At 40.2% G+C, this 15,470-nt stretch overlaps 1 protein-coding gene across 2 annotated transcripts; it reads right to left on the reverse strand.

Moving 5' to 3' along the window:
* Positions 1,161 to 3,852, reverse strand: LOC18787739 (UPF0235 protein C15orf40). 2 transcript variants are annotated; one of them, XR_002272391.1, is made up of 4 exons: positions 3,595 to 3,852; positions 3,424 to 3,512; positions 1,856 to 2,096; positions 1,161 to 1,445 (listed from the first exon to the last, which is right to left on the reverse strand). XR_002272391.1 is itself a non-coding variant. In XM_007221150.2 (3 exons), exons 1-3 carry the CDS (start codon positions 3,761 to 3,763, stop codon positions 1,965 to 1,967), a joined length of 390 nt encoding a protein of 129 aa, XP_007221212.1. In that variant the 5' UTR covers positions 3,764 to 3,851; the 3' UTR covers positions 1,710 to 1,964. The 2 variants fall into 2 exon arrangements, 1 of the variants encoding a protein (XP_007221212.1); XM_007221150.2 differs by lacking the exon at positions 1,161 to 1,445 and having other exon boundaries at positions 1,710 to 2,096; positions 3,595 to 3,851.

The following is a 15,470-nucleotide window of genomic DNA, read 5'->3' on the forward strand; positions in this document are numbered from 1 at the left end:
ATGAGATTTTGGAGTTGGACTTGTTTTAAGAAATTGATGGCAGTTTTGTAATTTATAAGAAGTTAAAAGCTTTTTTGTTATGTTGTAAATGGGTTTTGGGTGTGTTTCTAAAGTCCATTTCATATGGGGTATTTTTATAATTTGGGCCTCCATATTGGGTATAATAGTGAATCTCCCTTAAAATAATCGACTCAACCTCGACCTCCCCCTTCCCTTCCCCATCCTTCCCCTTCTGTCTCCCCCCTCTTCCTCGCCTTCCCCTCCTTCCTCTTCCATCTTCCCCACCCTCCACCTTTGATCTCTCTGTCCTTACACTCCCCTTCCCCCGCTCCCAATACCAGACCCAGCCGCCCAAATCTCTCCACTCCACTCCCCGAATTCGGTGGCTTCTATCCAATTCATGGAGAACCCAAAAACCGACGAGGTCTCAAGATTAGGCTAAACCCAATTGAAAACGAGCCTTATGCTTTGGATGATGGGTCTATGGAGGCTGGGTTTGAAAATCAAGAAAAGCCAGCATCTTTCGCAAGCCAGCATAAAGAAAATCCATTTTTCCTCTATTGTTAACCTTTGTGTTGGGATTAGACAAGCCAAGAAAGGATTAGATCCGGAATCTCCATTGCTTTAGGATTCGAGAGCAACCATAAAGCAGCCACGACCTCTTCCCTTCTTAGTCTCTCTTCGACACAACGCAGCCCCAGCCCTCGACGTCGTCGCATAACACCACTTCTAATTTGGATTAATCTTAATTTTCAGCAAAATTACGAATTTGGCCTTAATCTAACGGAAAAGTGGATGGTGTTCTTAAGAATCTGACAGTAGGCCCTCAATAGGTGGTTTTAAAATAATTGCAGTTCTTAATTTACCAAAAAACTTATTTAGGGCATAAATTAACAATATAAAAATAGTTTGGGGGGTAAAACTCCAGAAAACCCTTGGTTTTAATACCCTACTACGTAATTTTCACGGAAGAAGATAAGCAAAGGCATCATCAAAAAAGAAACTTTACAATCTCATTCAACATGGCTATTGACCAGTTTAGACCAGTTTAGCCTTTAGAAGTCCTTGCTTTGTACTGATGGCTTCTAGTTCCAAAACCATCTCATACGTTATACTAATGGAACCTGCTACTCAAACATTCCTAGAGTCCCTTCTTTTAACCCAAAAAAAAAAAAAATACATACATTCCTTGAGTCATTATGAATAACAAATCAGTAGCAGCGTGACCATATTACAGACATGCCTCAGCATTTAGTTTAAAATAATCTAAACTAGATGGTTTCCATACAATTCTTGTACAAGAAGAATGTTATCGTTTTTTCACACCAGTTCCAACTTTTTTTTTCCCCCCCAAAATGAAAGGGAGCTAAAGAGGACCAATAAGAACAAATCCAATGTACTAAATTTATATTAACTAAGGTGGGGAACGTAAGAATGTGCCTTACCTGTTGAGAAAAAGTACAATCACAAAAAGTTAGGAGAGACTTTCTGGATCAGTATTACCGAGGGAAGACCCAGAATAGACTGATGATGAGCAAACGTGCCCGATCTTTAAGTTTTTTCAGAAGGAATGATGATGCAAAACCTAGATTTTATCATTTGAGGAGGAAACTTAAGTTTCCAAATATTATAGAAATAAGAGGCTAAGTGCACTGCATTCATGCTTGTTTACGAGACGAAGGAAAAGATAGAACATTTGTTACAAGGGGGAAGAAATATAAGTAGTTCTATGAACACAATTCATTATTCATATAATGTAATGTACTCGTTGTGGTATAAGTGTATTAAAAGATGCATTTATAAACAAGTAGTCATTTGTGTGTAGACAGCGCAAATAATGACAGTTTTGAAGTACCTGGAACATCAACAAGACAATTTCCAATAAACACAAGCGACTCAGTTAGCTGCTACAGTACAATCAAGCTTCACGTCTCATTCAAGGATCAAATTCATCTCTCACTCTATTAGGTGGACTTCGAAGCTTTGTCCAGGATGTCAAAAACACTTTGTAGAGTCATCTCCTCCACAATAACAACCTTGTCTCTTGATTTGGAGCCAGAACCAATAGAAACCTGCCTTCTTTTTACCCCTAAAACCTGTAATTTGGGAAGAATGAGAATTTGAAGTTTCCAAGCATAAACATTAATGGTTGAGCAGACCAAATAAACTCAGGGGTTAAGACCTCAAAACAAAATTGATAAATTAGGTGCATGCAACTCAAAACCATTTGGCAATGGGTGTAGAGGCCTTAGGATTTCTAAAGTAAGATGCACGGCTTAGAATGCCCAATATGAAACTTTATATTCTTGCTAAAAAATTATTAGAAAACTATGCTACATTTCACTCATGATAATACAAATTAGACCCTCAAAAGTATAGGCCTCATTCTGTAAAGTGAAATTAATCTTCCCTTCGAACTTTCTCAAGAATCTGTTCTGTCACAAATCCTTTGCCAACCCTGCCACAAAGCTACTGAGCCACCTTATCTTGCCAACTTATAAACAAATGATCGGTACAGAAGTATATTTTCATGTATATGTGTGTGCACGACTTTAGAATGTATTTGAATGTAGAAGTTCAACATACTTAAAGTCATAAATGAGTAACTGAAAAATGATAACAAAAATATATCTCTAGAAACAATACCAGCTGAAGTATATAATCTACCCAAAATGCAAATCAGTGTTTGACCAAATAATCTATCAAATCTATTCTTTCTTACTAGCTAACTGCAGTGTAGATAGGATGGACGGGTGGTATGAAGTGGTCCAGGAATAGACATTTTATGCTTGGGGGAGAAAGAAGAAATCCACCCTTCACACCCTGCACTGTGGCTATTCTTGGCCACATCACACATCATCTTGAAATGAATAAATTAGACATAAGGAAACCTTAGAAGAGCTCATTTCCACCCCTTGCGCCTTTCCACAAGCTCATGCCATGAGTAAGTTTGTTTCACCATTTCAGATCACCACTTCACCTCACTTTTCTCTAGTTTGGCTCAATATTTCTCTCCTTTGCAAGACCAAATCACTTCACAATCAAAGGTTGGTTAAAGCAACGACAATCTCAACCAAAAAGATACAAACAAAACATCACTTCCCCAACAAAGCTCGGTTAGAGCAACAGCATTAGACCAACAAATTACAAATTAAAGCATCACTTCCCCAATTGAAATTAGCATAAGCAATCACAATGAATGTTAGGATCTTTCAAGAACCACACAATCTTCTTAAGACACAGCACACTAATCACAAAAACCCGAAACAAGTAAATGCAACTCCAAGTCTCCAACCCACTAACAATAATAGGATGATGCACCAATCCGTATAAAAAAGCTCAAAAAACAAAAAAAAAAACAAAAAAAACAAAAAAAGACAAAAAAGGTTGAAAAGGGATAACCCAAAAAGAAACAGGACCAACCGAGCTGATGTAGTCGAGTAGGGCTGCATTAGCTTCCCCGTCCTTCGCAGGCGCGTCTATTTGCACCCCCAACGCCTCATCACTGAAATCTTCATTTCAAAAAAATAGAAAATTATATTCTATAAATACACAGACCTATACATATAAAAATAGAGAGAGAAAGAGAAGGACCAGTGATGGAGGCGATTTTGGAACCAGGCTTGGCGTGTATGGTTATGGCGACTGAGGAGGGAGGTATGTACCGAATAGAGGTTGGGAAATTGTTGTTGGGGTTTACGGGCTGAGTTGACTCGGCCGGGTTGGCCTTGGCCTTGGCCTTGCCCTTCTTGGCTGGTGCCATTTTTTTGTTTTTTGTTTTTGTTTTTGTTTTTCCTCTCTCTCTTCCCGCTTCAGAAGCAAGACTTCATCGGCAGGGTTGGTCTCAGGGTTCTTGTTTGGAGAGTTAAAGGCCCACTAAAAACTTTTGACATTTAAGGCCCATTAATAACTTTGGAGACATATATGAGGAATTTTTTGGTGCCCATTTATGAACAAATGGAGGAGTATTTTTAGAATTTGTGATGGTTTTTGGGTAGCATTTGATCTCGATTGATTAGTATTACAAATTTGACCTTCGGACACAAATATGGGGAAATGATCAAAAAGTCCTTAAAATACAAGATGCTTCTAAACCCGTCCTGCATGCTTCCTGTTGGAATTTTAAAAGGTTTTAAAAATTTAACCGTTTTATTTATTTAATTATTTTGGTTGTTTTATTTTATTTATTGTGGGGGTTATAAATATTTAATATTTAGGTTTTATGTAATGACCCAAACCTAAAATTCATATTTAATTAGTAATTTATTATGCGGAAAGACAATTTTGCCTTTGGAATAAATTATGAACGAAAAGTTGACTTTTTGACCGAAAAGGAATTTGACAATTCCACATACACCGTTGCGTAGAGCACGACGAAATGAGTTCATAGACATAAAGTGAGCTCGAATCGGAGTTTTAACGAAGAAAATGCGATTAAATATCACGAGGGGCAAAATGGTAATTAGAAAAATCAGATTTTTTTTATATAACCTCAGTTTCTCTCTCTCTCTCTCTCTCTCTCTCTCTCTCTCTCTCTCTCTCTCTCTCTCTCTCTCTCTCTCGTCGCGACTTTCCCCCCCTCCCCGACAGTTTTTTTTTCTTCGATCGCCGTCGCCGCCACAGACCACCACCGGCCACGAGACCGGTCTTGTTCGAACCGTCATCTCCTCCTCTCCTCGTTCCACCTGGTTTCCGTCGCCGTCAGCCACTCCAGCCGCCAGAAACTGCAGAAAATCGAGCGGTGTGACCGGAATTTCACGGCCGTCGTTCTCTCTCATTTCTCAACCAAATCGGACGAGCCAGGTATGAATTTTGACCCTCTCGAGCTGTTCTAGCTGCCTGTTGGGTAGGAATTAATCGGTTCTCAGTGTAGATAATGAATTTTTGAATTGGAAATTCGGCCGGTTTACGGCCTCCTTGTTTGGCCACTTCCGGTCAGTTTTCGGGGTTGGTCCAAGAACAAAAGTGGTTCCAAATATGGTGTTATACCTAGGGTAGGAGTTTGGAGCCTTGGTTTTGAGATTTTCCGGCGATGCGTAATCGCTTTGGACACCCATCGCTGCCGGCGCGTGCGGCGGTGCGTGGGCGAGGGTGGTGCAGTGACACTGTGTCTTGATACGATCCTTAGGTCGTCATGAGCGCATAGGAATTCGCGGATCTCAATTTGGATACCGTTTGAGCCTCGAACGGATTTTCCATATTGTGCGATTATCGGGTTCAATACTGTTGAGCCGTTGGATCGTAATCAATTTTAGATATGTTATTCTAGATAATTTTAGAAACGTGTAGGATTCGACGGATTGTGAATCGGAGTCCCAGATACTCCGAAATTGCGAACCCTAGGGCTAGGGTTTAGAAATTATGCGATTACAGGATTGTGATCGATCCGACCGTCCGATTGACACCAATACCCTCGGGACATGTGTCCTAAATATATTGGACCTTCTAGCGGCATCCGGATCATATTGTGAGGTCATGGACCCGTGGAGTTCCGGATTGACTTTTTGGACTTTAGCGCTATTTGAGTCCTAAGATACCGCTAAACTACCCCACGTGGAAGGAAAGCTGTTATGGCATAGGGATCACTTTAAATTGACGCACGTACTTTTAGGAGCCGGGTGTAGGGTTTTTAATTTAATACTATATTGTATTAATAGAATATTATGGTCATTGAATCAGGCACCCGGGCACCAGTTGACCCGTAGGAGGGACCTTCAAGAGGTCCAGCGAGCTCGGACTATCAGTAAGTGGACTCTTTGTTTTAATAAATGAATTTAAGCAGTTTAGTTTCAGTTATAAGTTGTTTTATTCTGTTAAATATTTTATGTTGCACGCTGCCGAGTGAAATCTCCTTTAAAGAATATAGGAACAGATATTCTCGTTCATTATCAGATAAATGGAAGCAGAATTTTAAAGGTTATAGAAAGTTAATTATTCATAAGATTTTCTTCAGAAACTTTATATTTTCTTAAACCACCTTGTACCCAGATATTAAATGTTGCCTTCGGATTATATTTGTTGCCTTCGGTTTAGTCAGCATGCTTGACAGTTGCCCCACGATTTCCTTGGTACTCGAACTCATGTGGAGCGAGTAATGCGGATAAAGGTGGACTACGGTCCCCTGAATCCTGCGAGTTGCGGCTCGGACTGACTTCGTGTCACTGAGACCTGCGAGTATGTGTCACCCATGGTGATATAAGGAATTGACGGATATAAAGAATTGACGGAAATAAGGGTACACCTAGGTGATAGTTTAAACTGTTTTCAAATGTATATAATTATATACATGCATTGGTTTCAGAAATAAAGAAAATAAGCTAGTTTGTATAACTGTTTTTACAGTGGGGTTAGTATGTTCTTATACTATTTTCTCAACTTTGTTTTTGGGTCCACTCACCCTTATTGTTGTTTTGCGCCCCCAGGCAGTAGACGTGCACAGGAATCCACCACCGGGCCACTTCCCATCTTCCGCGCCTTTCTTCTCATGTAGGATTTTGTTTGTAAACGGATTCACTCATTTGTAAATTCTTAGTAGTTGCTCTGATGTTTTGCCCTAGACTGAGATTTGAACTGTTGGAATGTATATATACGTATGCTGGCAGTTGGTTGTATATATGTATACTTGTTTGGCAGGTGAAAATATTTTGGTATTGAGCCAATTACAAGGGAAACTCTGCCGATTTTTCAGTAGAAGTCAACCTTGTTATTTTATCATGTTTTGTGTTGAGGGGCAAATAGGTCATTTGTGCCCGACATTCGCAGGTGTCGAACACGCACAGGGTCTTGTTCGGATTCCAAAGCGGAATTTGGATCGGGTCCTGTCATTTTATTTTTGGTTGGTGAATGCCTTAATTTTTTGATTGGTGAACTTTTATGGTTAGTGAAGGTTACATATTTTTGGATGCCTATAAAAGGCCACTCCTCCTTCACATTTGAAATACACACAATAACACACAATACATTAACATTCTAATTCTCTCATTGTCTACTTTTACATATATTCTCTACTTTATATTATTATTATTTTGGGCAATGGTTATGTGACTTGGATGCCTATATCTGTCTGTGAACGTGCTCATAGCGGATCTTGAGTTTGTGTACAAGGGATCGTATCTTGGAGTCTTGTAGACCGTCAGTACCTGCACGTAGGGAGGCTACAAAGGCTTTAGGACAGTGTCTTGCTTCACCGTACCAAACTCACATTTTTACTTATTATTTATTTTCCTTTTACTTACCTATTATTTTGTTTTCTTCAATTTCATTATACCTTCAAAGCTTTCCAATTTGTTTATATGTTATTTATAATATAAATATTTTGTATTTGGCTTTACTAAAAGAGGAAAACTATTATTTTTTATAACACTTCCAAATAAAAAGACTTGCAAGTCTTGCTCCTTTCACTCCACCAAAGATAAGGCATTTTTGTAGTGTGTATATGAAATTGCTTATTTATTTGTGTGCATGTGATGTGTAAGTGGTATGCATGTGATGTGACGCGCATATAATATGTAAATAGAACTGTCGGAAGGGAAACAATATTGTATATAAGGGAGAAATCCCCAAAGTGAGAGCATTAGGATACCAAAAAATAAATAAATAAATCAGTGGTAGCGCAGCATGGAAGAGAAATTGGCAAGATGGGGAATGTAATAACTCAAACTTTAATTAATATTTAACTATTAAACTATTAAGAGGAAATGACACTTTTGCCCTTAGAATATTCTAGTAAAGGAAAAGTTGACTTTTTGCCTGAGAAAGAATTTGCCTATTCTACTTGCATCGTTGCGTAGAGCGCGACGAAACGAGTCCGTAGACACGAAGTGGACTCGAATCGAAGTTGTAACGAAAAAAATACGGTCAAAATACTTAGAAGGGCAAAACGGTAATTTTGAAATCAGAATTTAAAAAAAAAAAATCTGACTCTCTCTCTCTTCCCTCACTCTTCTTCCTCATACCACAGCCCGCGCTGCCCACCCTCCCCCGCGTTTTTTTTTTCTCTAACCCGTCACCTTCAAACCTCCATAACCACCGCCACACTCCACTCCAACCGACGGGACCGGACCCAATCGAACCACCGCCGCTTCCTCTTCCTTTCCCGACCGGTCCCTGCCCTTGGAACCGCTGTTTTTCGCCGAAAAAATCTCGGAATCGCGCCGGAGTTGACAGAACTTTCAAGCTTTTGTTCTCCTTCATCCGGCCACCAAATCGGACGAGTGAGGTATGGTTTTCTAGCTATTTTCCATGCTCTAGCTGCTGGTTGGGTAGGATTCCAGAAATTCCAAGCATAGATCGTTCGATTTTCCAATCTAGGTTTCAGCTGATTTTGAAAGTGTGATTCCGGCCATTTCCGGCCACTTTTTGGGATAGGTCCAAGAACAAAAGTGGTTCCAAAATGGGTGTTTTACCTAAGTTAGGAGTTTGGGCCGGCGGTTTGGAGTTTCTGACCGCCAGGAATTTCTCAAGCCACCCACGCGTTGCCGCGCATGTGGCGGCGCGTGGGCAGTTTGGTGGGGACCACACTCAGTCCTAAAATGATCCTTGTGTTGTCACGAGCGCGTAGGAATTTGCGAATCTTAATTTGGATAATGTTTGAACCCTGAACGGATTTCGCATCTTGTGTGATTTCCGGGTTCAATGGGTTTGAACCTTTGTTCGTGTGTTTGTGACCAAACCAACTGTCCGTTTGAGACCAAACTGTTGGGACTTGTGTCCTAGGTTTAACGGAATGTTAATGTGGGCATAGGAGTAACTTTAATTGGATGCACGCACTTCTAGGAGTTGGGGGTTAGGGTTTTATTTAAATATTTATATAGAGCAATTTTATTAATATATATTATTATGATAATTGAATCAGGCACCCGGGCACCAGTTGACCCGCAGGAGGGACCTTCAAGAAGTCCAGCGAGCTCGGACCAGTTGTGAGTGGACTTTTCTTTTATAAATGATTTTATGCCAATGAGTTTCATTATTTGATCTTGAATAAGTTTTATTGATTATGATTTTCCTAGCATGATTTGTTGAAGTTAAATATCTTTATTTATATGCTGCCTAGTTGAAAATGCTAAAAAGATATGAAAAGTAAAGATTGAGATATATATCAGATAAAATGGCAGCAGAGTTCTAGATTTAACAAAAATTCAGTTATTCATCAGACCTTTCAGAAATTTTATATTTTCTTAAGCCACCTTAGGGACCCAGTTATAGAAACAGGTTGCCTTCGGTCTATGTTGCCTTCAGATATGACGATGTCCAGGGACATCCAGGTTGCCTTCAGTTCTGTCAGCACGCTTGACATCTGCCTCATGAGTTTCGAGGACGCCCGGACCGTGGGAGCCAGGAATGCGGATCAGGCTAACTACGGTCCCCTGAATCCTGCCAGTTTGCGGCTCGGGTTGACTTTGTGTCACCGAGACCTACCAGGGAAATTGACGAATTATCAGGAATTGACGGATATCAGGAATTGACAGAATTTAAGGGGTACACCTAGGTGGTAGTTTTAAACTGATTTCAGTGCTTTTAAGAGTTTAAAAATGATATGAGTATGCTTGACATATACTTATATATATATATATATGTATATGAGTGCATTGATTTCAGTATTTATATGATTAAAAGAATGAATTAGTTTTGTATAACTGTTTTTATAGTGGGGTTAGTATGTCCTTATGCTATTTTTCTTAAAACTTTGTTTTTGGGTCCACTTACCTTTTAAATGTTTTGCGCCCCCAGGCCGTAGACGTGCATCTGAAAGCCACCACAGGGCAGTTTCCGCTTCTTGCATCTCGTAAGCTTAGTGTAGGGTCCTTGACCCTCCAAATGTTGTTCTTATAAATTAACCTGTATAGATGCTCTGATATTGCCCCTGGGCTCAAACTTTACTGTTGATTGTATATATTTGCATGTTGGAAGTTGGGTTGTATATATATGCTTGTCTTGACAGGTGAAATTTTTGGGATTGGACAAATTACAGGGGAGACTCTGCCGAATTTTCGGTAAAAGTCAAGGCTAAAATGAAATTAAGTTTGTAACCAGAAGGGCAACCAGGTCATTTGTGCTCGGCACTTGCCAGGTGTCGATCACGAACAGGGTTCAGCTTGGATTCCAAAGGAGAATTTGGGTCGGATTTTGTCAGGAAAGAGATATCGACATTGGAGTCAATACAACATAAGTGAAACCCTAAATTTTCAAGCTGTGGGGGATCTCATTTCTTTTTTTTTTCTTTTTTTTTTTGGGTCAAATAACTTGGGGTGTACTTGGGCAGTGGAGTTATGAGTTTTGTGGTTCAAGAAACGTTACAAAATTAACCACTCTCTTGTATTTTGTGTGTATCGCTCACGTATCTAGCCATTTCCCTTGCACACCCCCTTCGCTCACATATTGTACGTACCTAAGCATATGCCAAATATCCACGTATATAACCCTGTGTATCAAACCCTAGTATCCATGCTTCATAGGTGGTAACAATAATTTTTTGAAAGAATAGTAGAGTGTGACTTAAAGCTTCTCTTTGATTATTTTCTTCTTAAATGTGATATTCTTTAGTGAATGCCAATTACATGAGGGACACATTGTGACACGCAAATGTTTCTCCTTTATTTTAGTCTCTTCTAGCCTTTCTTGATTGATTGATAAGTCTTCCCCCCCGTCTTCGTAACACCCACCCACCCCATGCTCCAAAGTAATTCTTCTGCTTTTCATTTTATGACCATATGCATATTCTTTACCGGCAAGTCTTCCTATAGAATTTTATACGCCATTTAGACTTCAAATTACATAACTTATTCCCGTGGACTATAAAGTCTTCCTTTTCTATTCCCTCAAAGACTCCCATGCGTTGGTTTTTTTTATTTTTTGGAACGAAAGGAATGAAACTTCATTTCCAAAACAAAGATACAAAATACAAGGGAGCCCAATAACAACAAAAAAAAAAAAAAACAGGGGCTCAAACATAACAAAACAAAGCCCAATCTAAAATATCAAAATAGGAGGTCCAAAACAACAAAAACCCACAAAATATATAAACCCTAACACCTAATCCTAAACAAAACAAGCTGTCGCCACCACCAGAAAAGCTGTTGATGCCACAAGAAGAGCAAGGTCCATGGGAACCAAGAGAGGAGATCTGAAGAGTGTGGATTTGGGGGAGCAAGCCACCAAGCATCATACTCAAGCGATCTATCAAGTAGTAGTAAAAAATGACCATAGATAAACAGAGCCTACAAGCACAAATCCAAGTCTTAGATCTGAGAAAGGCGCAAACCAAGTAAATTTTAGGGATAGAGGTCATTTGGGTTTGAGATTTGATGGGAGGAGAGACATGGGTAGATGGAGTTGTGGAGAGGTGAGAGGAAAGGGAGATGAGGGAGAAGTGATGGGCCAAAGGGAGAGGAATTTCAAATCTCATGCATGCCTTTCTTGGTTAGACCATCAAATTTCTAACAAGTCTTTATGTTAGAACATGAAGCGGTACATGATATGAACTCATAGAAATCATTACGTTCATGCATTGTAGAAAATTGAGAAACCAAGTGTACGTGAAAAAGTGAGAAATGTGAAAATTTCCGCAAAGAGAAAACTTGTCATCTGCCAACTACTAATCAATCAACACCAATCTCCTGCCCATTATTAATTGGCCCAACACGAGCATGGCTTGACTCCTTAAAAATTAAGGAACAACTCCTCCTAAAAACAAATGGGGTTTTGACATTTGTCAAATTTCCTTTAACCACCAAAACTTCTAGCCCATAGTCTAATATCAATTGTTCAGAACTCATGGGTAGAACTTGCCCTAGAAAACCAACTTATAAGGGAAGGATTCTCATGAGCTTTTAAACTACTCTAGTATATGCTATTTTTGTAATGTGGGATCTTGAGTCCTAACAAACAATTCTATGCAATTCAAATTCAACGGCACCCAACAATTATCCAGCAGAGAACCAAAATGCTTGACAAACTAGATTGAGAACATTTTGGAAACCTTGGCTTAGTAATTAGGTATCGTCCATTCTGGTTAGAGATGATGACCAAAGCTAACCAATGGCGGAGGCACGTAGGGACCAGAGGGGTCCCATGCCCTTTCTCAACTCTCTCTCTCTCTCTCTCTCTCTCTCTCTCCACCATTTCACTTTCCTTTTTTTTTTTTTCTCTCTTTCTCTCTCTTTGTAAATGATTTAATGTTCTGTTTATGAATTGAATTGAATATTGAAAGAGGGTACAAGGGTTTTATATATACAACAATTAGAACTTGATGTGTAAAATATGTAATTTAAATGCTTATTTCTTGATTTTTACTTTAGGGGATATTGGTTCTTAAAAATTATACACGAGAACTTTGCAGTGTTTATGCTCTCATTCCCTTCAGTTTTATATTTTGCAATAGGCCCCCTCTAACATAGGGTGGCAACGGGCCGGGTAGGGGTTGGGTATGACAATACCATCCCCGCCCCCGCTTCCCATCACTGGCCCCATTCCCAGTTAAGAATTTTTGGGGAATCCTCATCCTCGTCCCTGTCAGAAGGATATCCCCCATCCCCACCCCAAATCCCCAATTCTTGAGCTGAGATCAACACAACCAAATCATACTCCAAACCCCAATTTTCCAAAGTGGTAATTAGGAAAAAAAAGAAGAAGAAGGTAAACAAACACAGGAACAAAAGAGAGAAGAGAAGTGAACATTGCAACTCATTCAATATATAGACATCTAAATCCAATGACAACAGAGGGTGAGTATATATTTCTTTTTTGTACTATTAATTAGTTGAATTGATGAACTCACAAATAACAACTAATTTGTTGGCGTGACTTGTGGATATTGACTTACTTTCCTTACACACCAAGAATTCCTATTATAATTGTAATTGATTTACTTTAATTCCTGATTTCCTACTGTAAATGGATTTAGGAATTTATTATTTACTTGCCCATTCAGGTTTTGTTGTATTATAAATATGACCTCCTACAAGAAGAAGAATACACAGAAAATTCCCACAAACAAATATTCTCTCATAGTTCTCATATTTTAGCATGGTATCAGAGCGGCGATCTTGGGATTGTTGACTCTAGTTTCTAAACCCTAGCCGCCACCATGGGGGAGGATGACTCTTCTAATCCTCATGGCGGTAGCACCACTACTTCCTCCTCTCCTTCTCAACCAACCATAGCCGAGTTGAGTGCCCAAGTGGCTCAACTAATGCAGATGCAGACTCAGACCTCGAAATTGATCCTAAATCAGGATCCTACAAAGACGACCCCGACCTCGACTCAGACGACGACCCCAACCTCGAATCAGACGACGACCTTGAACCCGAATCAGACAACGATTCCGACGACAATTACCTATGAAGCTTCCGCTGCACAGATTGGCATAAAGTTGGATGGCACCAACTATGCCCTATGGTCCCAAGTTGTAGAGTTGTATATCTTCAGCAAAGACAAATTGGGATATATTAATGGCGATCTTCCACAACCTCCTTCGACCGCTCCAACGTTTCCTCGCTGGCGCACCGAGAACTCTATTGTGAAGGGATGACTCATCAATTCTCTGGAGCAGAGCTTGATTGGCAATTTCATTCGTTTTTCGACAGCAAAAGCAGTGTGATGCAATTGCCACAACTTACTATGATGGCACTGACACCTCTCAGGTTTATGATCTGAAACGACGAGTCTCTCGTATGCGACAAGCTGGTGGCTCCATTAAAACCTATTACAATACTCTTCAAAGCTTATGGAGAGAAATTGATTTTCGTCGTCCAAATATGATGGAGTATGAAAGTGATATCAAGCGCTATAATGATATTTTGCAGGAAGATCGAGTTTACATATTTTTGGATGGCCTTGATGATCGTCTTGATAAGGTCCGAAGTGATGTTCTTGACATGACTCCATTCCCTACTGTTGACCAAGCTTATGCCTATGTTCGCCGTGATGATAGGTTCATCCGATCGAGCCACTGGTGCTGGCTTAGCAGCCAAGAGTGCACCTCGATCATGTCCCCCTACTCGTGTCGGACAGCCCCATAATTCCTCTACTGCGGCCCACCTTCAGATCCAGTCATATGCTACTGCTGCTGGTGCGCCATTTCCTAAAACCATCCCACCTTCCCGTCCCAAGGCTCCGACTGATGGAAGTGGTTGCACGCACTGTGGCAACCTCAAACATACCCGTGACACCTGTTTTAAGCTAAATGGTTATCCTAATTGGTGGGAGAACCTCCGCGCTGGCAAGCTCAGAGAAACTGCTAGTAATTCCGGCCGTGCTGCTCTTGTCTCTACCGAACCCCCATTAGCCTTGTTCCCGCAGGTAAATCCTATTAATAGTCCCGCGCTTCCGGATGTCTTAGGTAACTGTGGTTATGCATTTCATACTTCTGATCTACAAGATACTACTGGTTGGATAATTGATTCTGGCGCCACTGATCATATGACCTTTGATCCGAATGATTTTTTGCACACCACTACACCCCACCGCACAAGTATTGCCAATGCAAATGGAGTTACCTATCCTGTGACAGGGGCCGGCACTGTTGCCCTTTCACCTTCTCTATCCCTTTCTAATACACTACTCGTTCCATCTTTGTCCAATAAATTAATGTCCGTGAGTCAGGCAACTGAACAACTAAATTGTTGTGCACTAATTTATCCCAATTTTTGTTTACTACAGGATATTCTCACCAAGGAGATCATTGGGTGTGGTACTAAAAGATAGGGGCTGTACTATGTGGATGACTTCAGTATGGGACGTGCCAATAGTGTGAAGCATCCGTCTGATGACAAGCACCGACAAATTTAGCTCTAGCACCGACGTTTGGGGCATCCATCTTTTGGTTATATGAGACACTTATTGCCCGAGTTGTTTTCTGTATTTAAGGACTCATATTTTATATGTGACACTTGCATTCTAGCAAAGAGTCATAGAGCATCCTATCCTTTAAGTATGAATAAAAGTACTATTCCTTTTGCTTTAATTCATTCTGATGTTTGGGGACCCTCACCTATTTCTACTCATTCCGATATTCGTTGGTTTGTCACATTCATAGATAATTATACACAGATGACATGGCTTTATTTGATGAAAAATAAGAATGAAGTGTTTTCCCTGTTCCAATCCTTTCACAAACAGATGGAAACACAGTTCAATGCTCGAATACAGATTCTTCGCTCTGACAACAGTGGAGAATTTGTTAATCATGATTTTCAGACTTACTTCCAGACACATGGCATTATTCATGAGACAACTTGCCCCCAGACACCACAACAAAATGGTGTTGCCGAACGGAAGAATCGTCATCTCCTTGAAACAGCCCGTGCTCTTATCATTGGTGGCCATGTTTCTCGTCATCACTGGGATGATGTTGTCGTCACTGTTGTCCATCTTATCAACTGCATGCCATCTGGGGTCTTGAACTTCAAAACTCCATTACAAGTGCTCGCGCAACACGGGCCTCTGCCCTCTGTTTTGGTGCTTACGCCTCG

This window comes from Prunus persica, chromosome G6 (assembly GCF_000346465.2).
Source record: "Prunus persica cultivar Lovell chromosome G6, Prunus_persica_NCBIv2, whole genome shotgun sequence".
Lineage (NCBI taxonomy): Eukaryota > Viridiplantae > Streptophyta > Magnoliopsida > Rosales > Rosaceae > Prunus > Prunus persica.